Below are 25,710 nucleotides of genomic sequence, written 5' to 3' on the forward strand. Positions count from 1 at the left end.
CTACAAACTTGCACTGATGCACTCACAACGTATAGGAAATCTTTTTTTGTGCAAAAACCGAGAGTGTTAAGTAAGGCATTAAAAACGACTATGTATAGTAAGGCTTTTTTTTTCACACAAAAAACAGTGTATAGTAAATGTTATTGGAAAAGAATAAAAGACCCTAAGGAATAAAAACAACAAAACACATATAGTACAGAAGTGAGAGGTGTGTGCAGCTCCCATAGCTCAGTGCTATCAATAGCTACAAACAGAAAGCTAGCGCAGTAACAACGATGAGAAGTGGCGCTGCCTTTTTTTTTTTTTTTTTTAGCATACTCGTTAAGTTTTCTCTTTTTTACTTACATGTGTGCAGATTTCCTTTTTTTTTTAAAAAAGAACATTCTACACTTCAAAAATGTGAAGACAAAAACGGATCCGTTTTAGATGTGCACTCCAAAATGAGTTGAAAAAAAAAAATCAAAAAAATAAATGGGCGTCTGTCTTAATGTGCTGGAGCGTCAAGCGAGCGGACAAAGCAGAGCATTTTTTGAAATAATAAAGTGGTTTTAATCATCATCTTGGAGCTCCAGCAAATGAACAAAGCAAAAGCGCAGGTACAGTCAACGATAACAATGATTACAAAATAAATAGAAAACAATTCAAACGTGTGTTACAAAATATGTGCAATAGTTTACATCTTAAAAAGGTCTTCTAGTAAATTTGCAGTTCAATAGTCATTTTTTTTTCAGCCACAAACAAAAGTCAACATTACGTTCTGTTTTTTTTTGTCGTCGTTTTCTGAACCTCAGTGCGTTAGCAAAAAAAATGTCGGGTAGGGGCTGTGAACGGGGACGAATAACGAGGAGGAAGAAGACGCCACCTTGCTCGACCGGAATTATGGAATGCGGGCGTTGTCGCGCCGACTCAACTTGTTGACCGCAAACGCGGAAAAGGGCGCCAGCGCGCGCCTTTACATCCGAGCCCGAGTTCCGTGATGAACGAGCGTCCGTCGCTCGTCGGCCAAACAAACTATATGCCCTACTGGTACATTTGCTCCAGCGCTAATGCTAACTACTAGCATGGTGAAATGGGCGAGGAAGGGAAAATTTTGGCTACAAGTGGGGGGGGGGGGGGGGGGGGGGGGGGGGCTTGTTGATAGAAGTATTATTGTGTAACATTAAAACAATAAGAGTCCAAAGTTTGTCAAATTGAATTCTTTTGTTTATTTTTGTGGGCGTGATGCATTTATGCCTCCGAAAATGAAAATGGCGTCCGTGTGCCATTGGGACAACTTGTAACATGCTAGCAGCTAACTAGAGGAATTTTCTGTGACTGGCAATATTGGAGTTCCAGCCAGCGCCAAGCCGTCACTTCTCAACTTGTAGCACGTACGCTAATATTGACTAGCTTCTCTTCAATACGCTTGATTTTGACTTGGTAAAAAGGGGCAAGCAAATGAAGGCAATTCACAAGTTCCACAATTCAACGGGCGAGGCCCATGTGGGCGGGGCACTACTAGTAGCACTGCAGTAATTAAGTGTGACCATTAGATGGGAGCGTTGCTTTCGATAGCTATTTTTTGTGCTATATATGTTCCAGTTTTGAAGCAATTTATACGGGGCAAAAAAAAACGAACGTTTTTATAAAAGGAAGCGCAATTTGATCACATAAATTCTTTTTTTTTGTGAACAAAACAATATATTTGATGTTTTTTGGCTCTTGATTGGTCTTGGACTTGATCTCAGTATTTTAATGTAATCAAGAGGTATTTTTTCACATTGAAATTGACTTACCTCATTGTTTTGTTGACGTTCCCTTTAGCGCAGCTCCATCTAGTGGCTGCATAAGGCAAGCCCAGCCACTACGCTAGCTTCTATTCTATGCGCCTCAGAATGCGGTCCACCCTAATTATAAAAACAGTTTGAAAATAGGCCATTTATTGAAGGTGCGCTTCATAATTTGCTGCACCCTATAGCGCGGAAAATTACAGGGCCACCTGAGGGCAGCAGAATGCACACTTGGATAAACATGGGGAGGTTTGGTATACCGTAATAAAGTCTGTCTAACCTATCTGATTGTTTTGTTGCCATTCCTTTTAGCGCAGCGCCGACTGTAGCTTCTGTTCTTTGCGCCTTGTAATGCGGCGCGCCCCGTACATGAAAACAGTTTGAAAATGAGCCCATTGATTGAAGGTGGGCCTTAGAATCAATGCGCCTATGAAATGAGGTCATCTTTAATGGCCATCATATCCGTTTGGCACGCGAGCTCCGAAATCTTTTCCAGTTGAGACATTTACTCGGAAGTGAACTTCAACTCAAAAAAGTAAAGGGAGTTGGTTCCACCTTGTCGTTGGATGGCGCCGGCCCCACAGTTCCCGTTGCTTCGGATCACTTTCGACCAAACTAGGCTGACTCAAATGCGTTCCGCGCTTATCGCCCCGTCTCATTTAGCTGTGCTCACTTTATTTTGACGCATCATAAAGAAATGTTAATATTACAAAATTGGTCATTCACAATGAAGTGCAAACGTGTTATTTGGTCTTCGGTGTTTGTTTTATGCCAAGGGAAAGAAATTTGGCAGATAGGAGAAAGTTTTGTTTCCTGTTACGTTGTTGACATTTGCACACTAGCTTGTTCATTTTCATCTGCTCAATAAAAAAAAGAAATGTAAACCTGGGAAATTTATACTAGCCATTATTTTTACAGCAGACTAAAAATTGTCCTTCTTGTGGACTCAATCTCACATCAGGCGGCGCTAGGGGTGGAGAACGGCAAAATACTTGTGCGCTGAAGTGTTTTACCGGGGGAGGCCAATTTGGACACGCTGCAGTCTTCCCGCGTCCCGTGAAAGGACACGCTGAGGAGGAGACGACGAGGACGACGAGGACGGAGAAGGAGACGGAGGAGGAGATGCCCCGAGGCGCTCAGTTGTTCTCGAAGAGCGACAGCAGGTCGTCGCTGCTGTTGCTGGGCAGGTCGGGCGGGCCCAAGTAGGACAGCAGCTCGTCCGGGTTGGTCAGCTCCGGCAGAAGCTGCCAAAATGCGGGATGCGAAAAAAACAAAACAAAAAAAAAGCAAAGCATAATTACGTGCGGCAATGAGCTAGTTTGAAAAAATGAGTCAACTTTAAAAAAATGTGGCGCTGCCAAAACATTTTGGACTGCCAAATTTCTCTCAATACACTTGTAGGCTAAACGCTAAAAACGTAGAAAATGTCCCCGTAAGGCCATTCAGTATCGGCAAAAAAAATACGCCATTTAAAAAAAACTAATTGTCAGGGATTTATTATTCCATCCCTTTGGTATTTTTTTCCATAATGCCAAAGGCTATTTCAAATGTTTTAACAGTGCACTAGAAAAATAACTGTTTATTAGTCATTTTTATGATTTTATTACATGATCCATTCTGCATTTTTTCCCACAATGCCAAAGGCTATTACATTTTTTTTTTAAATCAATTGGCCTACGTTTTATCAGTACATTATAAAATGATATATACATTGTTTATTAATCATTTTTATGCCTCTATAATGATATCCATTCTGCATTTTTTGCATCATGCACAAGGCTATTAAAAAATGTTGCTTTTTAGCATTTGGCCTATGTTTTTAAAATAAAATTCTGTTAACAGTAATTGTTATGCTTTTATTACGGCACCCGTAACGTCACAGTCTATTGACTTATTTACTTGTAGACATTTTCAGTGTTTTTTTTAAGCATTTGCCCTCAGCTGTACAGGTATATGAAAAACAGCGTGAGTACGCTCTGTTTATGAGTCATTTTCATGATTTTACGACCGAATCTATTTGGTGCGTTTTCCCATAATATCGCCGGGTTTCCACTTCAAGTTGAAATCAATCCGTAGATGAGCATTTGGCCCACATTGTAGCAGTACGCTCAACAAATGAAGCGAGTGAAGATTGGTCATTTTGATGTTTTTATCGGGCTCTTTTTTGTGGAGTCAATAGCCCGCGGCATTGCGGGAGGCGAACGGGGCTGGGTTCGAAGCCTTCGGCCGACGGGGGACGTCCAAAAGGTCGCGGCGGCCCGCGCTGTCCCGGGAGCGGAGAAAAGCCGGCGGCTCACGTCAAGCGAGTGGTCGGCGGCCTCTCCGGCGGCGCCCCCCAGACCGAAGGAGCCCTCGGCGTGCAGCCGCGCGTTGTGGGAAGCGGCGCCGCTCCTTTCCTCGCCCGGGCCGTGGCCGGAATGCTGCGGGAGCGAGGGATTGTGGGTCGGGCGCAAACGACAGTTGGCTAGCAGCTGCGCCCGTCACTAAACGGGGATGGAGGCCCGCTTAGTGGCTCTCAGCGCCACTAAGCGGGCAGCAGGCCGAGACACGCGCCTCTTCTGCTTTCGAAGGCGCTCCGGCATTTTGCTTCCGCGCGTTTCCTTCTACGGCCAAATTGCATGGCTCCATTCGTTAGCATCAAGATAGCGGTAACATTTTCACTACGTCGTCATTAAGAAATAGTGGAACTTCCCTGCTTATTTTCGTTAGCCAGTCTATAGCGATGCGCATCTCGTTAGCATTAAGCTAGCGGGGCTTCGTCCGCAATGTGACATTTGAGTGGAAGATGAGTGGAACTTCTATGCTATTTTTTCGTTAGCCAGTCTAGGGCGATTCACATCTTGTTAGCATCGAGCTAGCGCAGATTGGTCTGCATTGACACTTTCACAAAATGATCATATCTCATATTAGCATTAAGCTCGCAGAGGTTCTTTTCATAAACAGAGAGCTCCGCTTGGGGGCTACCCACCATCACCTTCGTAAATTCGTGACTTCAAAAATGCGTTTGCTCTCGGAACTAACTGAATAAAAAAAAACGCCGCTATTATGTGTAGCATTTTAAACAAAAACACGCCACTCAAAATAGAAGGCTTAATGGGCTCGGCGCAAGCCGGCGCCATTTGAATCCCTTTTCAGTTGAAATGTTCCGAGGCGGTTCTCGTCACGGCGCGCAAGAACACGCCCGCGGCGCCGCCGGTTACGTAAGAGGGGGCGGGGTCTGCTCTTTCAAGCGCTAAGAAGGAAGACGCCGAGTGTCATCTTACACAAGAGCCGGGTCCGTCTCACCTGCTCGGGCTGGTAGGACAGCGGCGGTCCGGACGGAGGGTACTCCCCCAGGGTGGGCGTGCCGGGAGTGTTGGGGAACTCGGGGAAAGCCGATTGGCTGGCGAAGCCGCGACTCCCTGAGGGAAAAAACGGTTAACGATGACAGGAGAAAAAGAAGTCTTCCGGGTCACGGCCCGTCACGCTTCAAAGCTCCTTTTACCGTCTTCTCATTCATCCATCCTATTACTACGAAATGCATGGTCACCCCCCACCCTTAAAAATAACATTTTTTCAGTCAAAATGATTGGGGGGGGTTCTAACCCTAACCCTATTATAAGAAAATATATATCTGTGTTCATTTCATTTTAGTTCATATTACATTCAATAAAGTAACCAATACACCAGGTTTATATGTTTTAAAAAAATGGTCAAACAGACCCACGCAATTCCCGTCGTCTTCAAAAAGCTTGATTACGTATACTTTGCACCGGTCTCACCGGGTCTGCTGTAGTCGGGGCTGGCCCGGCCGCCGGCCGGGGGCGCGGCGGCGCCGGCGTAGGGCGAGGAGGCGGGGCCCAGCGCGGCGATCATCTCCATGACGTTGGGCAGCAGCATGTGACTGGGGCTGACGGTGCGACAGCGTTTGAGCGCCGGCCCGTCGGGCTCCTCCTTCACGTGCAGGTCGGGCTTGACCGGCACGGGCCGCCAGCCGCACAGCGGGTCGATGGTGATCTCCTCGTAGTCGGAACTGCCGGGGCCGCGCCGCAAATGAGTGGCCGCAAAGGCGGACGTTTTGCAATTACTTACTTCTGGATGTAGACCAGGATCCCCAGCATGTACTGGTCCACCTCCAGACCCTCCAGCAGAGCCGTCTTACTGGAAGGACAGCGGAGGGCGCCGTTAACGTTAAACGGTCATTCGCGCCACCCGTAACTCACATCTTTACACTTGTCAACGTGAATGGATTTTCTTTTTGATATATATCTTTAACGAATCAGTCAATTGTTATTTTTCTGGCAGAAAAAGCCTGAGCACCATCATCATTTTCACAGTTGAGAGGGAACCTACTTGCAGACAGGACATCTCCACGTTCCTCTTTCACAGTTGAGCTGCAGGTACGACTCCAAGTCAAAACACTGCGAAGAGAAGTGGAGTTAAAAAAAAAAAAAAGGTATATATTTGTTTATTTTGAACAATTTGAGCGCCGTTGATGTGAAACAGTCCTTTTCCGAGGACCATTACGGAGGCCCCGTGCCGACCTGTATGTGGCGGCAGTCGTGTCCTCGCGCCGGCAGCTGGATGCGTCGGAAGGTGATTGGACACTTGAGCGAGACTTTGATGGCCGTTTGCTCCACGCCGTCTTCGCCGTTCAACCCGGGGGTCCCGGGGATGGTGCCGCTGCTGAAGTTTCTCTTGACTGAAACACACACGTGACATCGTCTGTCATTTTAACAATACAGCTACCGCTAGTTCAGGACGCTTTAAGCGCTGGTTGTGACTGTGCCACTTCTGTCCTGGAGGTGGCACTAGATTTCATTTTAAACTTTTCAACGCTCAAAATATTTACACGATAAAAAATATGTACGTGCAAAAGGCACACAATCCTCAACAAGCGTGTGTACGCACATTTGTTGAGTAAAGCAAGAAAGTGTTTTTAATGAAATAGAAAAAATGTCCTCTGTCTGTGCTTGTAATTCTAGAAAAGTAGTTGCAACTTTTTTTGGTGTCGCACGCCATGCAAAAGAATTTTGGCTTGCCCCTGACCTGTGCAAAACATCGCCAGGTTTGAACTTCATAAAAAGACGAGTGTTCCACTGCAAACATTTAGAGTGTGTGTGTGTGTGTGTGCACGTCTCACTCTTGGTGATGCAGTGTTCGGCGGGCAGCAGCCTCTTCTTCATGAGTCCTTGCAGGACAGACCGGACGGAGGGCCGATGGACCAGCTGCAGCACGAACAAATGGGACTGGGGAAGCAAACGAGAGAAGAAAATAATATATCAAAGCCGCGGTTGAGCTCCGGCACGGCTGCGCAAATACGGAAGATAAGACTTACGCAGCAGCAGGCGGTGACGGTGATCTGGACAGTGTTGCGGCCGGGCTGGCAGACTTGCTTGAGGTACAAGGCCTTGTGGGAGGTCTTGTTGTCTCCGCGCTCGATGGACAAGGGCGTGGCGTTGACGCTGACCTGCACCGAGGCGGGCCAGTTGGTGTTCATCTGACGGTCCTCGTGGTGGTAGCACTTGAACTGCAGCTCCAGGTCGGGCCTGGGCGGGGCCACGGTCGAACAGGAGGTTAAACCTCTCGTTTCCATAAAAATGGCTCAATGTGAGGTGGAGCTCAATGTTTGACTTTGCCCACAGCGACGCTCTACCATCTCGTTCAAACACATGTAATCAATCGTCACTTGCTCAGGAGTGGTAAGGTTGATTGAATTACTTGTGCCACTTTGCTGTCCCAAAAATCCCCAAACCCCTTACCCTAACTAACCCCAGTAGGGGAGATAAGGAAGCTGCGTGAAGGCAAATTCAGGTCACAAAAGTTGTAAACTGGCCCCTGCTTTAGGAAGGATTACGAAAAGCCAGAGGAGGCCAGCGCTGGTCGCAAAGGTTCTGTCAGAGCAGGCAAACTGCATATTGACTTTCTTTGTGTTCTTTGCCTCCAGTCTTTCTTATTGATCATTCTGACGACGTCAAAAGAATGAGAAAATGAGACCCGCAATCCAACAATCTAGTGAGGGCACCCTCTGCTGGGGACCTGCAGTACTACACACAAAATCACTTGGGGAAGAACCCAATTGGAACTTCTACATACAGAATGAGGGAGATGGAAAGCAAGCGTAGCGCCTGACCTCATCATGAGCGTTTTGTAGACTGAGTCTCGAAGCTGGAAGGCGTGGTTGCTGACGGCCAAGTTGTGCTCCAGTCTGAAAGGCTCCAGCACCACGCCGTCCCGCACCGGGAAGGTCAGGCGCAGGTCGTCGCTCGGGTTACCTTTACAACACAACTGTCGAGTGAGAATCTGTTTTGTTTCCGACCTTTTCAATGAATTGACTATCTACTCTTCGGACCCTCTGCGTCAAAAAGCGAGAGTTGGGACAAAACTTCCCTCGGGAGTTCAAAAAATCAATTAGATATTTAAACGTGAATCGGCAAAAGCGAGGTTAAAAGAAAATGCGAGCTCACCCGTGACGGGCTGCGGGCCCCCCATGTTGCTTTTGACGTCGGGGGGCATGTAGGGGGGTTTGCTGTCCTGGCCCGGGGAGAGGTAGGGCGGCATGGAGGTGCCGGGCGTCATGGGAGGTGTGGGATTGCCGCCCATGGGGGAGTTGGGGTACACGGGCATCCCTCCGCCCCGTCCCGGCTGAGCAGAACGAGACACGCTTTTTGTCACTTCAGAACTTATACGCACTTAGAAACGTTTTGACTTGAGAGCAACTGACCCCGCTGGCTGCCGCCTGAGTGAAAGCGTTGTATCCTCCCGGGCCTGCAGGGGGCAGGCTCGCCTGCCCGTTAAACACTTCGGACTGGGGCAAAAAAAACATTTTGAGGCCACTCGTTCATCTCAGTCATTTTGACGAGACTGTTGTCGAAAATTCTCTTCCATTTCCTGCCGTTTACCTTGTAGTACTGGGGCGGGTTGGGCTGCCCGGCGCCGGCGGGGAACGGCGGCGGGTTGCCGTGCGATCCGGAGGCGTACTGGCCCATGGGGGGCATGCGGCCGGCCGGGTACGAGGGCGAGGGGGCGCAGCGTTGCGGCGGACCGGGGGGGTACTGCAGTGGCTGCTGAGGATACGCCGACATGGACGCCATCCCGCCGCCGCCGCCTCCGAACTGGCCGTCACGGTCAAAACAAGTTAACAAGCGTTAAGGTTTCAAAGTGAGGTCAGGCTTGACGTCAAGGTCTGCCGTTCAAATTAAGATTTGGCTCTTACGTCAGGGGATATTGCGAGGGTCCTCACCTCAGAGTGGAAGGTGCGTTTGAGTCCCTGCGTTCCACCGGGATAACCCCCGCCGTGCATCTTCTGCGTGTGTCCACTGTGGGGGGGATACAAGCCCCCGCCGGACGGCGGCGCCGGTCCAGGCCTGCTTGAGACCATACTGGCCTGGTTCATGGCCGGAGGTCCGCGTGGGCCCCCGTGAGACATGAACTGGTTGCTGTACGAGGAGGCTCCGCCCATCTGCCAGGAAACAGGAAAGGAATGAGGAATTGCAGGGCGAGGCTGTGCTGCCATCTAGTGGCCATTATATAAAAACTTTAAAACTAATTCGGGTGTGAAGGTTTCATACATGGGTTGAAGTTTCAGAGCAGGGTTTCAAAACAGGTTAAGGTTTTAAATAAGGCTATGATATCAAGCGTTAGGGTTTAAAATACCTCAAACCTGGATTATGGTTTCAAATTTAGGTTACAGTGTCAAACAAGGGTTAGGAATTCAAAATTGGATTCAAGGTTTTACACGAGGCTGAATGTTTTGAGAAATCTGAAAGCTAAGGTTTCAAATTACGATTTGAAATTCAGGTTTTAAACCTAGACTATAATTTAAGAGTAGTTTGAAAGCTTCCAAGAAATTTGTTCGGGTTTTCAAATTAGGATTGGAAGCAAATGTTAGGCTTTCAAGGGTTTTTTACAATCACGGTTTCAAAACAAAAAGGGGGTTTTGAAGAAAAACATGTGGATGAAAATCAAGGTTTAAAACTGAAAGAAAAGTTTTAATAAGAAGAGTCAGGATTTGGTTTCAGGGCATCAAGCGTTCCGGTACCTGCGCGTAGCTGATGTCCTGGTTCTGCTTCTCCTGGATGGCCGCCACAGTGGCGGTGGCGGTGGCCGTAGCCGTGGCGGCGGCCACGGCGGCGGCGGCGGCCGTGGTGAAGTCCGAGGGGGGCCGTACGCCCAAGCCGCCGCTGTTACCGGGGTAACTGCACAGAGGGGAGGAGTCGTATTTATAAACGCTAAACAACTTAATGCCATCGGACCGGACGAGGCTCCCGTCATTCTATTAGCTCACGCTGAATCTGTTGGTGAAGAAAAAGGCCACTTATGTTCGGCTTAAATGATTTGTACGTTTTATTTCCGTTTGCAAATGGGGTCCTTGGAAAATTCGCTTTGTAAAAAGGGGTCCCTGTTTGACAACTCCCGTATCAAGTTACCCAACTACATTAGATTTCCGTTTTAGTTTGTGAAATTAGCTTCAAACTTTGCCATTAAGGTTCAAAGCGCAATAAGTCCCAATTGAGCATCTGACAGTAAATTCAACTAGGGCGATAGGGGCCAAAAATAAAATCTCAAGTTTTTGATTTGTCAAAAGTAAATCCCGTGCAGAATGCTACAAGTTATCTGAAGATGAGGTACCTGCCACCGTAGGCCGGCGCGGGATTATACGCCGCGTTGGGGCGGCCGTACATGAGCGGCTGGCCGTAGCCTTTGGGCATGGAGTCGCCGTAGCCCTGCTGGCTCATGAACTGCGGCCCCATGGCGCCGGCCATACCGGGCCCGCCGCCTCCGCCCCCGCCGGGCATCATGTGACCGCCCGCGTTGTCGCCGGGACCCATGGGTGGCGCTCCGGTCACCTGCGAGGGAAATGCAGGCCGCTTCATTAGTTACATTGCTTCATAAATGAAGTTCAAAAAACAAACAAAAATGAGAACAAATGTTCTTAGCCGTGATTCTTTTTCTTCGATTTGACAAAGCGGTGTCACATGTTACCTGGCTGTGCGTGGGATTGGTCACGCCCCACACTGTGGTTACTACAGAGAGAGATCCCGCGTGCTGATTGGCTGCTGGTTGCCAGGAGACTGGCTCATGGAGGAAGGCGCCGTCACCGCTGCGGAGGAAGGGGGGGGGGGGGGCACGAAGGCGGCGGCGGGCGTTAGCGCTTGCTCGCACGAGCGCCTTTCACAGACTTCCCGCTAGCAGAGCTAAATGGCAGTCATGGAAAAACTAACTTATCAAGGGTGTGAGTTAGCCTTTCATTGAAAAAATATTTGAGGAGATTTCTTGTCATCAGCACACTAAGCAAGTATTTTAAAAGATGAGAACTCTTGTCCAAGGCACTGAAATAGTGCACGGACCCCCTACACTGATGGGCGGAGCCTCCTCGTACAGCAACCAGTTCATGCACTATTTCACTGTAGGGGCCTACAGTGAGGCCACAGACGGTCCGCGGACCTCACTTTGAGAACCGCTACAACAAAGATCGGGTCTTTAAAGACTCCTGCGCAATCAAATCTTTTCATTTTTGATTGTCTGCAAGATGGTTTCTGCACAAAATGTCTGAAGAGTTTTTAAAATAACAACAACAACAAAAAAGTATCAAGGAGCCGTAATGGCAAACTGAAGGTGTCCGATGTGTTCCTGATCCAAATGAGGGATTTTGTACCCCTTCCGTGCGCGCGCGTGCGTGCGGCTAGCTACCTTTGATGAGTGGGATGCGGGGCTCGTTTCATGGAGTTGAGGGGTTTCATTGGAGGAGCATGGGGGTGACTGGGGAGCCCCCTGAAAGAGATCCACACAAGGGGGAGAAAGCTCCGTCATCATCATGGTCACCATCAACGGCCTGCTGCTTTTTATGTATGATTGGAGCTAAATTTAGCTAGGTGATTTCAAACACAAACACTTAAAATTGGCCGCTCGCGCCCCCTGGTGGTTTTGGGGTCTCAACACGAAAATTCCTATTGAACCCTCTCGGCGAGTTGCCGTTGGAAGGATAAATGGAAAAATCGGGAGAAATGCACGATAAAACATCGGGGTTTTGATATGTCCAAAACTGACAATCTTTCCATTGGATTTGTGGATCCGATCCTTTGGATTTGAGTTAAATATGCAAATTGAGATGACATCACGCCAAGCGACCAGGCAAAGTAAATCCATGTGCAAATCATCCGCCATCGGTCGACACAACTATCTTACTCCGCACATCAACAGCTGAGGGTTTGCAATGTCCTATTTAGTCATAAATTATTTGATGAAATTGGACTTATGACTGGAGCTTGCACACGAATTATAAATTGGTCCATCACAATGTTTTTTTTAAGAGATTAACTGCAACATAATCACGACGATAAATAAATAAACAATAAATACCATAATTCCCCAAATATAAGACGCAGCTGTGTAAAAGATGCACTCTTCATTTTGCGGTCAAATTCTGCTATTTTCTATGTTATTGTGTATAAGACGCACACAACATTTAGGCAACAATAAAATAACTATAGCAAAACAGAACAAATCCATCTTGTTTAAACTCTTCTTGTGTTCATATCTGAAAGTTAGATAGTATTTGTTGCGCGTTGTTTTCTTGTGTTTCCACATTGCGAGCGGTCAGTGAACTCGACTCGAAGCACTTCTTTTTTCTTTTCCTCGCGATGAGGTTCGACTTCATTTGACCGTAAAAACGCCAAAGGTGAGCAGCAGCCGTGTTTCGCCAGGTTTATGATCGTGTGTACAGCATATGCCAAAAGAGCGCAATAAATAAACGAGTCAAATAAATACCTTTCAGTGTTCTCTAACCGGTGCACTCTTAGCTGAATCAGCTGGAGACATAAATGATCCTCTCGGTTTTAGTAATATTCCCGTGTGAACAAGGGTGGACAAGGATGTTGGTTCAGTCTGCTCGCTTCTTTTATTGAAAATAATGTCGCAATAACCCCAGCCAACACAGCGACTGTTAGCTGGAACAGACACTTGTTGGTAACAGACAAGTGACGAGTTTTTTTTTTTTTTTTTAATTACCGTTTATAAGACGCACCCATACTTTAGGCCATCATTTTGGGGAAAAAAGTGTGTCTTATACTTGGGGAATTGCGGTAATATTAATTAAAGATTCCCAAGTTAAAATTTTGACAAGAATGTGAGAAAGCTCCCCAAACCAGCAGGTGGCGCTCTGCTTTCAGTGGAAGAGGAAAATTGACGCAACTGAGTGGACATGGTCATACAATAAATGACTAACTCAAGCTAAAATTGTAACACGTTTGACGTCAATACTAGGGAATTCTATTGGATAATCAACAATTCTTGACGTGCACGCGCACGACATCAGCTCGCAAAGGCGCTACAGGTGCCGCATGCCCACGCACACAACAAAGACTCAGGCACAAAAAAAAAACAAGACTAAGAATTCCCTAACAAAAACAACACGAACCTGCTGCTCGTGCACGCGCGCGACCCGGGCCAGACGACGAGAATCCGTCAGACAATGAGCACGTGTGTGCACGCGCACGCCTTTTACCTGGGCTCGTGCATGCGCGCGATGACCGCGGCCGCAGTCTACGGTCAAAACGTGCACGCGCACACCTCCAGGCGTTCCCGCGCTTTCGGCGGCTCGAACGAACAAAGCGGCGTGCACGCGACCGTAAAAGACACGTTCGGTAGCGCCTACCTGGCTGCGTGCGTTCGTAGGCGCGTGCTCGCGACCCCGGTAACGGCGCGTGCTGCTGTGCGCGTGCACGGGGGTGACGTGCTCGCGTCGTGACATTCCCACGCAGCTTACCTGTCTGTGCGCGCGCGTCCACGTCCCCAAGCCAGACGCCTCGGCGAACTAGCTAGCTAGCTTAGCTTAGCTCGGCATAGCCGCTAGCTCGCTTGCTAGCGCGTGTGGTGTCGCAGTCGGCTGAGTCCGCCGGACTAGCTGTCAAGTTTGTCCGTAAAGTATCTCCTTTCGACGCTCATAGTGTCCACAAGGAAGACGCAGGCGGCGCAGCAAGTGTTTTAAATCGGGGAGACTCGACACTTCCGGTCGGCGTCACGTTTAATTACGCTAACTCGGCGAGCCAATTAGAGCTAGCTTGTCGAGGACACGGAGCTCACTTGAGGAAAAACACACCATTGCACAATGACAAGCGGTAATGAATTCGTGACGTCACGGCCGTTGGCCCGCCCTTCCCAAGACTCCCGGCGAGAATGGCGTCACCAAGAAGCATCCGGGTACTCGCCGTGCGTCTTTAGCTCCGCCATCTTGGAAAGGTACTGGCTGTTTGGGGAAAACGATCAACAAAATACCGTACTTTAAAGTGCGCTTACGAGTATGTGTTGTTGTAAGGTTTTGTCGCAAGCGTGTATAGTGCCTTGTCCAGAATTGTGCGTGTTTGTGAGCGGAAGCTGGCATTTTACATTTTTTTGCTGGTCCGTCATTTACAGTCTTGTTGCACATATATTAATTATGAAGTAGGGGCCAAATCGGAATATTACAGTGTCCCTTTCGATCAATCTGATAAGGTGGAAACATGTCAAAACACACTATGCCCACACAATGCCTAACCACACAATAACATGCGCATCATTAAATCTTTGTACAACAAACTGTACATAGATTCGTGTTCCCCCGGCACTAGTCTGCAATAAGAAATCACATCCACTGGGGTTTCAAATAGGCTTCAACCTCTGGAGTCATTGATACCAAAGACGGTTTCGTAAAGTCACATTTGACCATCTGTCACATACACTACGAGTAAAAAGCAAAGTTTTGCTCAGCTTAATTTGAAACCACTAGCTTTCCCGACGAAGAGCCAATCTGAGTGAGATCGGCACTTTGCAATGTGCCCAGTCATTGGTTACTTGAATGCCGTCACCTTCCAGCAATCCCACAATGGTTTGCCGGATCATTTCTAAGCGATTTATTCATTCAAATCATATTTAAAATGCAAAATCACAAAAAAAACTCATAATACTTAACTCAAAACAATACTTTTGACTTTAGGCCTTCACAATGGCTGTGTTGCGCAAGATTGGGAATTTCAGATCATAAAACTATGAGTTGAATGCAGCTAAAGCCTTGACCTCCTCGGCAGACTTGGCCAGCTCAGTGAGGAGAAAGTGTTGCTTAACGCAATACATTAAAGACTTTCTTAATAGTAGCTGCTACATTTGAATGCTCTAGCACTCAGCTAGTTCCTCCCGAGTGTGTGTGCGTATGCTCGTTGCACATTTAGACTGTCTTTACACTTCCGTGCTCCTAATATAAGACAGCTTTAACTTTTCTCAGAAATCGGGAAGTGGTGATGACGGATTGAAATGACAAAGCAAATCTACCGCTTGGGTTTAGTCTGTCGTTTTTAAAAGGTTTTTGTCAATTTCGTCCGTCAGAAAACAATGCATCAGTACCAAGAGTTGATTCTTTTTGTGAATGTGGTCCCAGTGTGTGTGTGTGTGTGTGAATTTTTTTGTGTCCAAATAAATGTCTGTGCGTGTTGTCCTTGGAAGTGAGGTGTTTTCGAGATGTGTGCGCGTATGCTTCTTTCTGCAGACGTGCATTGTAGTCTTACAAGTGCGTGTGTGTTTGTGTGCAATGTCGCAATCCATCGGTGTTTTTCACAGCCGGGTTGCCGTGGAAACAGGTGCAGAGATTTCCCATTTCTTCATTTTCCTCTCCACACTATCATATCAGCCCCCCTCCCCAACCACCACGACCTGCCGCATAGTGGCGACCTACTGCAGTCATTACACAATGTCACGTACAACGCGGCGGCAGCGAGAAAGGGGGAGGAGTTTGTGGGATGTGGTGGGGTCATTAAGCGTAACCTCCACCAGGGAAGCAGATTTTGAAGGTGAACCATTTGAGGATTTTTTTTTTTTTTTGCTGGGGCGTGGATATTGGTCACATTTAAGCAGGCAGACAACATCTGTGCACACGCCCGAAGCAGCTGGTTGCCATGGTGACCAGCGCCTGCTTCCTGTTCTTCGGTGTATGTGTGCGCGCATTCCATCGGGGAGGCTTTGGCAAGCGATGGAACATTCCAGGGAAATGGCTTCTGCTCATGACCTAGAATAACACACAACATGACTGACTAGGTTGGGGGGGGGGGGGCGCTAAAGGATGGGGGAGGGGAGGAAGGGAGGCACAGAACTGGTAGAGGAAAGGTTATGAGGGGGCAGGATGGAGGGAGTGAGCATAAAAGTCACACAAGCACATCAACAAGTACTATGTGTGGTTTTCGGTCCTGCGGCGACCTCTTGGACTTTTGCTGGATCGGACCTTGCTAGTCCGGACCTCTTTTCGACAGTCAGGACTGGGTTTGGAGTATCGGTTAGAATTGGACTTTGGTTGATCGCAGGGAAAGGGTTCCTGTTAGGGAATCTGTTGTGGTGGTTAAGGTTAGGGGCTAGCAAATGCATTATGTCAATGGAATGTCCCCATTACGACAGAGAAAAAAACGCGTGTGTGTGTGTGGTCACACACGAGAACCTTGTAAGCAAAATTTTCTCTGACAATTTACATGGACAGAATTTCAACCAAGACAAGCGCTTTTATCAAGTGCAATTAGAACAAAGATCATTTGGGTGTGCCTTTAAGGGGCGTGGCTTAGTAGGAAACTGGTTTCGAATGAAATATTCAAATTTGCAGTCATAATAAAATAGCAGCCAGCCTTTGTGTCCTGTTTTCTGCTAATCGCTACCTCGATGAAACGCTACTTGGCGGATGCTGCCCTCTAGTGTCTGAAAAAAAATTATATCGCCCGAGAGGCCTTCACTCACATTTACTTAGCTACGAGCTTTTTTTTTTTTTGCTTTCGTCCCATTTTTTTGCTTGTGACTTTTAAAAATAACTAAATAAATAAAGACAAAAAAATCGAAATTTCCTAACTGGTTTATCTTAGGAAGAACAAAAAAAAATGAAGAAAAATAGCGAGGTAAACCAGCCAACATGCATGGTCATAAATGGAAAGGTACAAAACAAAAAAAAGATACATGAAATCAATATTTTTGTTCTGCTCAATTTCCGAGGCAAAATAATAATAAACAAAAAATGAGGTTAACTAGATATAAAGTTATGGTCATAAATGAATATTTCCAATATACATATTTATAGACATATTTGACCTCGGATTGAATGTCTCTCTTGAAAAACGTAGAAATAAATCTTTGGCATTGAATGAGTTCAAAGTGAGGTCACCAGTGTATGATAGTGCAGACGAACTATGATGAGAGATGAGCGGCTCAGGGTCCTCGGCGGAGGTCGGCCTGGAGGTCAAAGGTCGCGTTGAGGAGGCGTTGCAGCTCGGTCAGGTGGCTTTGTTTGTTCCCCGTGGCCGGGGCGGCTGCCGGATCGCGCCCGGCGTACCTTTGAACAAATTGCAGGCCGGGGATTAAGGTGAATTGGGAGTCAGGTTTTGGGGACTCGGGTCAGCTTTGGATTTCGGATCGAGGCGCGGGGTTAGTCGTTTGCGGTTACGGCTGAGGCTGAGGTAGAGGGTCGCGGCGAGTCTCGGGGTTCGGGTTCACGTTCTTACCATTAGCTTCAGGGCTAAATTGCGTCTTATATTTGGGGAATTACGGCACTTGTTAACAGCGGTTTCCTTTTTCAAGTTAAGTGGGCCGCTCACCAAATGGGCCGGGCGGAGCCAACGGTGGTCTGGAGGCGGGGCTTGACGTAGTCGTAGTAGCCCTGATTCTTGTGCTCTTCCTGACACCAGACCACATCGGCCCGGGCGTAGCGCTCGGTCTGGCTCCGCACCAGGTCAAACGGAAACGGGGACAGCTGCCGCCAAAGGTCACGCGTTAGAAGGGGGCGAGGCCACGCGGCCGGCGGGGCGCGGCCGTACCTGCTCGATGCGGACCAGCGCCACCGTGGCGTCCAGGTCTCGCCTGTTGCGCTCGCGGTGCAGGTCGTAGTAAATCTTGCCGCTACAGAACACGAGTCGCTTGACGCCGGAAGGTCGGGCGGACGCCGGACCCTGGTCTGGGATCAGGCGCATAAAGTGCGTTCCTAAAAACAGGATAAACAAAAAAAAAGTTGTGTTTAGGGACGCCGTCGTTTTGTTTTGTTATCTGGTTCTCACCCGGTAGCATGAGGTCAAAACTGGATCGAGCCTCCGGGTGGCGAAGAAGGGATTTAGGTGAGAACACGATCAGCTGCGGCGAGAGAAGATGGAGGTTAGGTCTGCGATCGGGGGAGCGTTGTAAGACAAAACGAGGGACAAAGACCTTATTCGGAGAATATCCAGACTGTGACAAGATCATCGATCAATCAAGACTTGCGTCGCTCAAGAGAGTGGAAACCCCAAGCCTAACCGAGACTTCTAGAAGTCGAGACCGCGACAACGTCAATAATTTTGGAGGTCCAGAGTCAGAAGACGGACAAAACCAAGACTTTTCTGAAAAAAGTAGTTCCATTTCTACAATGCAAGTTCTCACTGATCGCAGCGGATTTACACGTAGTAGTGGACTGGTCTTGATCAAAAATCCAGGGGACGCCATGAGTGAAAATGCCTTTCGTTCCTAGACGGGCCCCTTAAAAAGGTCTTGTGACCGGTTCAGGGAATGAGAATTAGAGTTCAGATCGGGGGTTCATTTTAGAAGTTTTCGGTTGACGTTTAGGCTTCGCTTCGGGGTTCGGGTTCGGGGAGAGGGATGGGGGTTCACGAGTCGCGCTCCGGGGTTTCGCGCGGGCTTGAGGGTACGGTAGAGCCGAGTCACGCGTCCACTGACCGGCTTCCTGAAGGGCAGCAGGATCTGTCGGCGCAGGACGTGGAAATAGTTGGCGGGGGTGGAGCAGTTGACCACAATCCAGTTGCACTCGTACAGCTGCCGCACGGCAAGGTCGTCGTCCCGCCCCCGACGAGGGAAGACGTCCGGGTCGTCGTTGCACATCTGCAGGAATCTTTCGGGCCGGGCCGACGAGTGCTCGGGACCCTGCGAAACATGGCGCGGCATGGGCACTCCGAAGCGCACGTTTGCGCTGACATTTGTAGGAACGGGCGATCTTCTGGAGAGGCTGAAAAAAGCACATCTACCGCGGCAAACGTCGTTCCGAAGCCGAATAAAAGTAAAGGCCGGATCAGACGCAGGCGGCCGGCCGGAACGCACCATTCCCTCCATGCCGTGGGGGAGCAGCAAGACGATGCCGTTCTGCCGGACCCACTTGGCCTGACCCGAGCTGATGAACTGGTCGATGATGCACTGCGCCGTGTTGTGGAAGTCTCCGAACTGGGCCTCCCACAGAACCAGCGCCTTGGGGTTGGCCATGGCGAAGCCTAATTCGAAACCTGAGCGCGCGCGAGAGGGGAACGGGGACACGGAGGAGATTCGGCTCCGGGGGATTTCGGAGGACGGCCGCTCGGGCCCGTCGCGCTCGTCGGCTTTCGGGTTCGTATCGGGGCTCCCGGTTCGGGTTTCGGACCGGGCTTCGGTTTGCGAAGCACTCACCCAGGACCCCGTACTCAGACAGCGAACTGTTGCAGACGGTATACGTGGCCTGCTCGCCGGAGATGTGGTTCATGGGCACGCAAATCTTCTTGTCCGCGTTCTGGTCGTGAAGGACGTGATGCCGATGGCTGAGGCGCCGATGAAAACGAGGCGTTAGACAATGACCGCCGCTGACTTTTTGCGCGGCGGCGGCGGCGGCGGCGGCGGCGGCGGCGCCCACCTGAAGGTTCCCCTCTCCACATCCTGCCCACTGAGACGAACGTGAACGCCTTGCTGGAGCAGAGAGCCCAAGGCCATGTATTCAGCCAGCGACCAGTCGCACGCGCGTCGCTTCACCATGTCCGCCCGGCCCTTCAGGATGCGACTCAGACCTGAAACGCCGCGCGACTCAAAAGTGAAACGCGAGCGGGCTTGAACCCGACCGAAACAAGACTGAAACGCTCAACGTGACAAGTTACCGGCCTGAAACTCAACCCCTAATGTTTCAGGACTCAAACCAAAGACATGACTACACTTAAACCAAACAAAAAAAGGATCGGACTCAAACTTGTAAAGCTGAAACTTGACCACGTAAAGCTGAAAGATAGAAAGAACCTGAAGCGCTACAAACTGAAAACTCCAGCCTGAAAATCAAACGCTTCAAAATAAATACATGAAATTTGAAATATGAAAAGATTCACACCTAAAACTTTGACATGTCAACGATCCCTTTCGAGATTTAAACCTGAAAATTGACCACTCAAACCTGAAACATGAAAAGACTCAAACCTGAAGCGCCACTAAACTTAAACCTGACATACCACAAGACCCAAACATGAAACGAAATCCCAGAACCCAAACTTGGAACGCTATTGAATAGAAACCTGACCAGGAACACGCCACGAACTGATAAGAATCAAAGCGAAAACGCAAGCCCATCTTATCTGAAAGTCAACCCGTCCCAAAACCGAAAGGGACGTCTACCTACAACCACGATGAGAATTCGAAGCACGTACAAGGCGGAAAAAAAGGCCGGTACCCGGGTGGACGGTGAAGTCTTGCACGGGGACGGACGAGGCCACCCGTCCAATGTGGTCCAGCTGCTCCTCGCTCAGGCCGGTGGACGGGCAGCTCATGGTCTTGGGACGGCCGTCCGCCGTGAAGAAATCTAAATGCCGGGGTTAAACCGAGCGGAAGAAGAGTCATCGTCGCGATCGGGGGGAGGGGGGGTCTCACCGGGCCAGGGCGAGTCCAGCCAGTGCTTGACGTGTAGGATCTTCTCATCTTTGGAGCGAGCGTAGGCTCTCTCACACATGTTGTCGTACTTGGCCACTTCCTCCTGAGGCGCAAAACGGACCCTTCCATGTTAGCCGCCGCATCGAAAAGACAATAAGGTCAGACACCGTATGCCGAGGGTCTTCAATCCCGGTCCTCGGGGGCCGGCGTTCCGGGACCAGGATTGAAGGACCAAAGGCGAACCACCCAAAGAAAAGAATCCTTAGTCGCAGCCCTAAAAGCGAGAAAAGATTTCCCGCGGGCCAAAGTGAAGCAGCCACCTCGTACTCCTGCGCGCCGACCACGCCATCTTCCATGAGCTTCTGCGCGAACTTGCCGAGGACGCTTTTCTGCTTCTTGATCTGCTTGTACATCAGCGGCTGCGTGAACATGGGCTCGTCCATCTCGTTGTGACCGTTCCGCCTGTAGCAAACCTGAAACCAAACCTGTTTCTGAGACTGGAACTTCTGAGACCGGAACGCGGCAACGGGGGTCAATTACCAGGTCCACCACCACGTCTTTGTGGAAGGCGCTCCTCCATTCGGCCGCCACCTCGCACACGTACGCGACGGCCTCGGGGTCGTCGGCGTTGACGTGGAAGATGGGCGCGTTGACCACGCGCGCCACGTCCGTGGGATACGGCGAGGAGCGGGCCATCCTGGGATCCGTGGTGAAGCCGATCTGTGCGCCAGACAGCTTTGACGCTCCTGAACTCAAAGCTCTCCCGCGCTCTCCGACGATCCGGCACCTGGTTGTTGACCACCACGTGCACGGTGCCGCGCGTGCTGTAGGACGGCAGGTCGGACAAGTGGAAGGTCTCGTAGACGACCCCCTGACCGGCGAAAGCGGCGTCGCCATGAATGAGGATGGACATCACCTGGGGGAACATCAAACCGTCACACGCGCGCCTTAGCGGCCGTCGCCGGCGGGATGACACCGACCTTCTTGCCTTCCGCGTCGCCACTGTAGAACTGCTCCGCTTTGGTCTTCCCCTGGACCACGGGGCCCACCGCCTCCAAGTGGGACGGGTTGGCCACGAGCGACAAGGCGACCGGCTTGCCGCTGATGCGATTGATCCTCCTGTGGAACATTCCCAGGTGGTATTTGACGTCCCCGGAACCCTGAGGGCAAAGCGGGAGGTCGGCGCCAGTTTGTCGACAAAGACGCGATGAGAGAGCTTCGGCGGCGGACCTCATCCGCCGACTCCAGCTTGGGGTCAAACTGGCAGAAGATCTGGTCCAATTCCTTGCGGATGACATTGGCGAGAACATTGAGCCTCCCTCTGGACGAAAGCACACGTGTCAAAGACCTCGCGGGGACCTGAAGAACTTTGGCTTCTGTCAGAACCTGTGCGGCATTCCCATGATGACGCTCTCCACGCCACTAGCGCTGGACTTGTCAATGATGGTCTTGAGAGCGGGGATGAGGGACTCGCATCCTTCCAAGCCGAAGCGTTTCTCGGATGACCACTTCCTCTGGAGGAACTCCTCAAACCTGTCAAGTGGTACGGAAGCTGCATCGCGCCCTCGCGTCACGCTCTCCTGACCGTCTCGGCGCGGCACCTGGTGGACTGGATCATCCGGGTCAGCATGATCCGCTTCTCTTCCGGGCTAAACCGCATGATTCCCGGGGTCTCGAACTTCCGCCGGATCCACTGACACTGCTGTACGTCATTGATGAACATGAACTCCACGCCGATGTGCCGGCAGTACGCCTCCTACGCGAAGGGAAGCTTCTGACATGGGAACGTGGTGACGCGGTGCGGTCGGTCTCTTTACCTCCAGGCGTCGAATGATCTCTCGGAGCGGTAGCGCATCCTGGTTGCCGCCGATAAAAGTGGTTTTGGGAAGGCGGAACGTCTTGTCCAAGTCGGATTGATCCAGACCGTTAGAACCTGTTGGTGGAAGATGAAATGAAGACTTTTTCAAGACATTTCCGGGGAAGCCCGTCTCCAGCCACTTCCTTTCTACTCCCTACCATGGAGACCAAGATGTTCCTGAGCTAGCAATTGTGTGTTAGCTCTTCCCATGGGTCTACTCACATAGAACCGAAAAAAAAAACTGAATGAACCGGAGTTGCACAAGCGCAGGAACGGCGACTGCTGCGGGTTCCTTCTGAATGATGACGTGAACAAGACCTCGAGCTACTTTAGCGACTATTGCAGGTTCCTCCTGAATGATGATGTGAACAAGACCTCTAGATACTTCAACCCCTCCGCAGGAAGCAGAATCCCAAACGGGAACCCGCTTTTCGGACTTTCTGTGCACTTATGTGGACTTATGAGGGCAGGAGACGCGAAGTGGGGCCACGACATTGGGGACCGTCGGAACTGGCGACGGTTCCGTTTGTCCTCTGGACGCCAGTTTGTGTTTATCGCAATGGTGCGTGCGCGTCTCAGATAAGACATTTTGCACTGTTAGCGGGAGGGGAAGGTGGGGGGCGGGGTCGGTACAATACGGCAGCGTCAACTCATTTAAAAGGTCGGACTTCGACCCCGCTCCCCTCGTCTTCCCCGGTCGTCACCTCATCATCGCGATCGTTTGGCCGATAAGCAACCTTTGACTCCCGAGCTGACTAAGCGTGACGGGCCGCAGCGCCCGCATGTGCTCATATATACAGTACAGTCACAGGAAACCTTACGACGGAATCATAACAAAGATAAACGACGCCATAGGGCAAGTCTCGAGCCTTTCAAGTTTCAGGCGAGGTCCAAGCGAGTCCAAGTGTTCGCCAAGCAAGTCCCGGGTCCTAAAATTAACCACTAAAGTCCGACTCGGGACGCGTGACTCCGGCAAAGCGCAGCCGGGTGGCTAGCGCGCTAAAAACGGGGAAACCTTTCAAACGTTTGAAAACGGGAGGACGTCAATCGATATCTGCCACAGGGACACCCCGCGGAAGCATTCCGTCGTATCGTGTCGTTAGCGTAGCGCAGGACGGGAAAAAAAAGCGTCCTCACCAACTTTCTGGGAACCGATGGTACACGGGGCGTCATCCAGGTCCACGCAGCTGATTTCAAGCGGGTCCAATTTGGCGACGTGATGCCCTCGCACCTGCGGCGACAGCAACCGGGCCGCGTTCCCGTCGGGGCATCCGGGAAATCTCTTTGGATCAAGCCTACCTGGTAAGTGCGTATGAGCGTGTGCACGGCCAGATGGTCGGCCAGCAGCTTCTCAACGTCGGGCCGGGCGCTCGGCGTGAGCGTCCCCGGAGGAGGGGGCGACTTTTGAGCGTTGCGGAAAACGGCGTCCCACGACTGCCGACGCACAAACAACAAGCTGAGACACGTTTTCAAATTCTTGAATCGATAACGTCATCGGAGTCCAGACGATTCGACTCCGGCTTCGTTGAAGAATTCTGACTTCGTTGGAAGGATTCTGACTTCATTCTCCAAGGTCAGTCGGCGGTCTCAAATTCGAAATTTATTCCCGGAGTTGTGAAGCCGGTCAGACTTTTGATTTGACTTTAAAGTGTGAATTTCCATTCGAAAGTCAAAACTCTGACTTTGAGGTTAGAATACAAAGAAAAAGTCAGACTTCCGCTTGTTTATACTCTGTCAAAAGTCTTGAATTGAGTTAGAGTTGAAGATTGAAGACTTTTGAAAATAAAGTCAGGATCCGGAGAATAATTCAGACTTTAAAATCAGAGATGGAACTTCAAGCTCAAATTGGGACTTCTCGGAAGTGGGCGAGGCATGCCGAATTTGCGTACCTCGTGTACGCTGCGGGGCTCCCGCAGCCACGCCGAGTACATTTCCGCCGCATAGTTTCCGTTGGCAAACCATTCCGTCGCCGAATCGGTCCCGCGTCCTCTCTGGAGCGGCGGGCGCCGGGCCGTCCGCGGAAACGCGCTCAGCGTCAGGGCCCGCAGCCTGACCGCCGCCAAGCGATGCATCTCGCACTCCTCGCCGTCAACGCTCGACTTTGCCCTCGCGACGCTGCGCCCCAAAAACGCACATTATCGTTAGGATTTCTGGAGCGACCGGCAAATCTAATTGAATTCTTTCTAATGCTTATTATTTATTATTGCAATTAATCTTCACTCAAACTAAATTAATGGCCATAGTATATTAGTTTTCAAATGAAAAGCAAATGAATTGGAACATGAAGCAATTACAAGACAATCGCATTTTGTTCATCGTTGATAGCACAAGATTTGGTTTTAAATCCTTTTTTTCATCCAAATATGCTTTGATTAGAGAGTATTTGTCTGAAAAGATATTTCAGAGGTGTCAATTTTGAGGGAAAAAAATTGCGAAGCGCTGGTCCAAACTACATCTAACAAAACGAAGACCAACTATTTTGGTGAAATAATCAGTGTGAGAACCCAAAAGTTTTATTTTCCTTGATAAAAAATGAAAACAGCGGGACACTACTTATCATTTTTAATGATCCCACTGGCTGGCAAGCTGCTATTTCAAGGGGCGTATGAACAAATGACTTGTTTCACGTAAATATTTCAAAATACTGTACATTTCAAATTCAATCAAGGGGAAAATTGCTTTCCTGACTCCGCCCTCTGCGTGACGTCAAGGCGGCCATTGTGCTCCATTACTGGCTTCATATCTCAATTGAACATTTGCAATTTTGACAATGCCACAAAGTTTACCACCGAACCCCCCCCGCCTCCCCCTAACCCGCGTCACGTGACGTTGACGTCGACACATCCCCGGAAAAAAAGGACTTCGCGCCTTTAAAAGTCTCCCTGTGCGCGCGCAGGAGCGCACAATTTCGAAATGATTCAAAGTTATCCAACCCGCCAGAAAAACATCAAATTAACACACATACACACCCTGAAAACAAACAGTAATTCCTAAAATGTATTAAAAAAAAAAAAAGTTCGGACACGAGTGTACGCACAAAAGTCATGGCAGCCATTGTCAGTATCGAGCTAACAAGTGTAAAGACGAATTGAAAAGTTGAACGTAAGGAAGTTAATTGACTTACCTGTGTTTGCCTCAAGTCCAGTCGACTCGTGCGTGCGTGCGCGAGCGTGAGTGCGTGCGCGCTCCCTAAGTGGGTGGAGTAAGTCGCGCAAGCTATGACGTCACCAATCGGTGAGGCGTTCACGAACGAACTTGGACGAGAAATGCACTTTCTGTGCGAGTGAGTCACAGTCAATTCAATTACGGTCATTTTTTTTGTCACGTGTCATCAGAAAACTTTGATATTTTGGGAAAACCGGAAATAGCTTTGCAATTGCTCTGCAATATAGAATGCTCTCTCTCTCTTTCTCTATACTTGTCAAAACCGAGCTCGTTGACAGCGGACTTTTTGCAACGAACCCCGGTCTC

At 49.6% G+C, this 25,710-nt stretch overlaps 2 protein-coding genes across 2 annotated transcripts; both read right to left on the reverse strand.

The window, feature by feature from the left end:
• Positions 1 to 259: 259 nt before the first annotated feature.
• zmiz2 (zinc finger, MIZ-type containing 2) lies at positions 260 to 13,858 on the reverse strand. The gene is made up of 19 exons (XM_088434404.1): positions 13,516 to 13,858; positions 11,442 to 11,522; positions 10,734 to 10,851; positions 10,380 to 10,597; positions 9,790 to 9,946; positions 8,992 to 9,210; positions 8,651 to 8,863; positions 8,473 to 8,556; positions 8,216 to 8,393; positions 7,882 to 8,023; positions 7,087 to 7,297; positions 6,892 to 6,997; positions 6,293 to 6,450; positions 6,102 to 6,169; positions 5,841 to 5,909; positions 5,531 to 5,781; positions 5,055 to 5,170; positions 4,067 to 4,189; positions 260 to 3,013 (listed from the first exon to the last, which is right to left on the reverse strand). The coding sequence occupies exons 2-19, from the start codon at positions 11,489 to 11,491 to the stop codon at positions 2,906 to 2,908; spliced, it is 2,589 nt and encodes an 862-aa protein (XP_088290530.1). The 5' UTR covers positions 11,492 to 11,522; positions 13,516 to 13,858; the 3' UTR covers positions 260 to 2,905.
• Positions 13,859 to 16,590: 2,732 nt separating this feature from the next.
• ogdhb (oxoglutarate dehydrogenase b) lies at positions 16,591 to 25,595 on the reverse strand. Its single transcript, XM_088434292.1, has 22 exons — positions 25,364 to 25,595; positions 24,129 to 24,354; positions 23,539 to 23,673; positions 23,377 to 23,470; positions 22,199 to 22,314; positions 21,983 to 22,137; positions 21,768 to 21,914; positions 21,612 to 21,702; positions 21,362 to 21,541; positions 21,169 to 21,297; positions 20,922 to 21,101; positions 20,702 to 20,854; positions 20,382 to 20,484; positions 20,185 to 20,313; positions 19,387 to 19,537; positions 19,167 to 19,294; positions 18,828 to 19,006; positions 18,450 to 18,653; positions 17,801 to 17,873; positions 17,564 to 17,727; positions 17,345 to 17,499; positions 16,591 to 17,082 (listed from the first exon to the last, which is right to left on the reverse strand). Exons 2-22 carry the CDS (start codon positions 24,309 to 24,311, stop codon positions 16,959 to 16,961), a joined length of 2,973 nt encoding a protein of 990 aa, XP_088290418.1. The 5' UTR covers positions 24,312 to 24,354; positions 25,364 to 25,595; the 3' UTR covers positions 16,591 to 16,958.
• Positions 25,596 to 25,710: the final 115 nt, after the last annotated feature.

This window comes from Hippichthys cyanospilos, chromosome 15 (genome assembly GCF_059441005.1).
Source record: "Hippichthys cyanospilos isolate Australia breed blue-spotted pipefish chromosome 15, RoL_Hcya_1.0, whole genome shotgun sequence".
In the NCBI taxonomy this organism is placed as follows: domain Eukaryota; kingdom Metazoa; phylum Chordata; class Actinopteri; order Syngnathiformes; family Syngnathidae; genus Hippichthys; species Hippichthys cyanospilos.

Bases quoted from the DNA above. Each gene is read 5' to 3' on its own strand.
- ogdhb (XM_088434292.1), bottom strand. From the start codon at position 24,311: ATGCATCGCTTGGCGGCGGTCAGGCTGCGGGCCCTGACGCTGAGCGCG. The intron at 19,538-20,184 runs GTACCGGCCTTT...GCGGCGTTTCAG, and splicing joins AGACTTCACCGTCCACCCGG to GTCTGAGTCGCATCCTGAAG. The intron at 19,295-19,386 runs GTGGGCGCCGCC...TCGGCGCCTCAG, and splicing joins GTGGAGAGGGGAACCTTCAG to CCATCGGCATCACGTCCTTC.
- zmiz2 (XM_088434404.1), bottom strand. From the start codon at position 11,491: ATGAAACCCCTCAACTCCATGAAACGAGCCCCGCATCCCACTCATCAA. The intron at 6,998-7,086 runs GTAAGTCTTATC...TTGCTTCCCCAG, and splicing joins CCGTCACCGCCTGCTGCTGC to TCCCATTTGTTCGTGCTGCA. The intron at 3,014-4,066 runs GTGAGCCGCCGG...GCATTTTGGCAG, and splicing joins CCGCCGACCACTCGCTTGAC to CTTCTGCCGGAGCTGACCAA.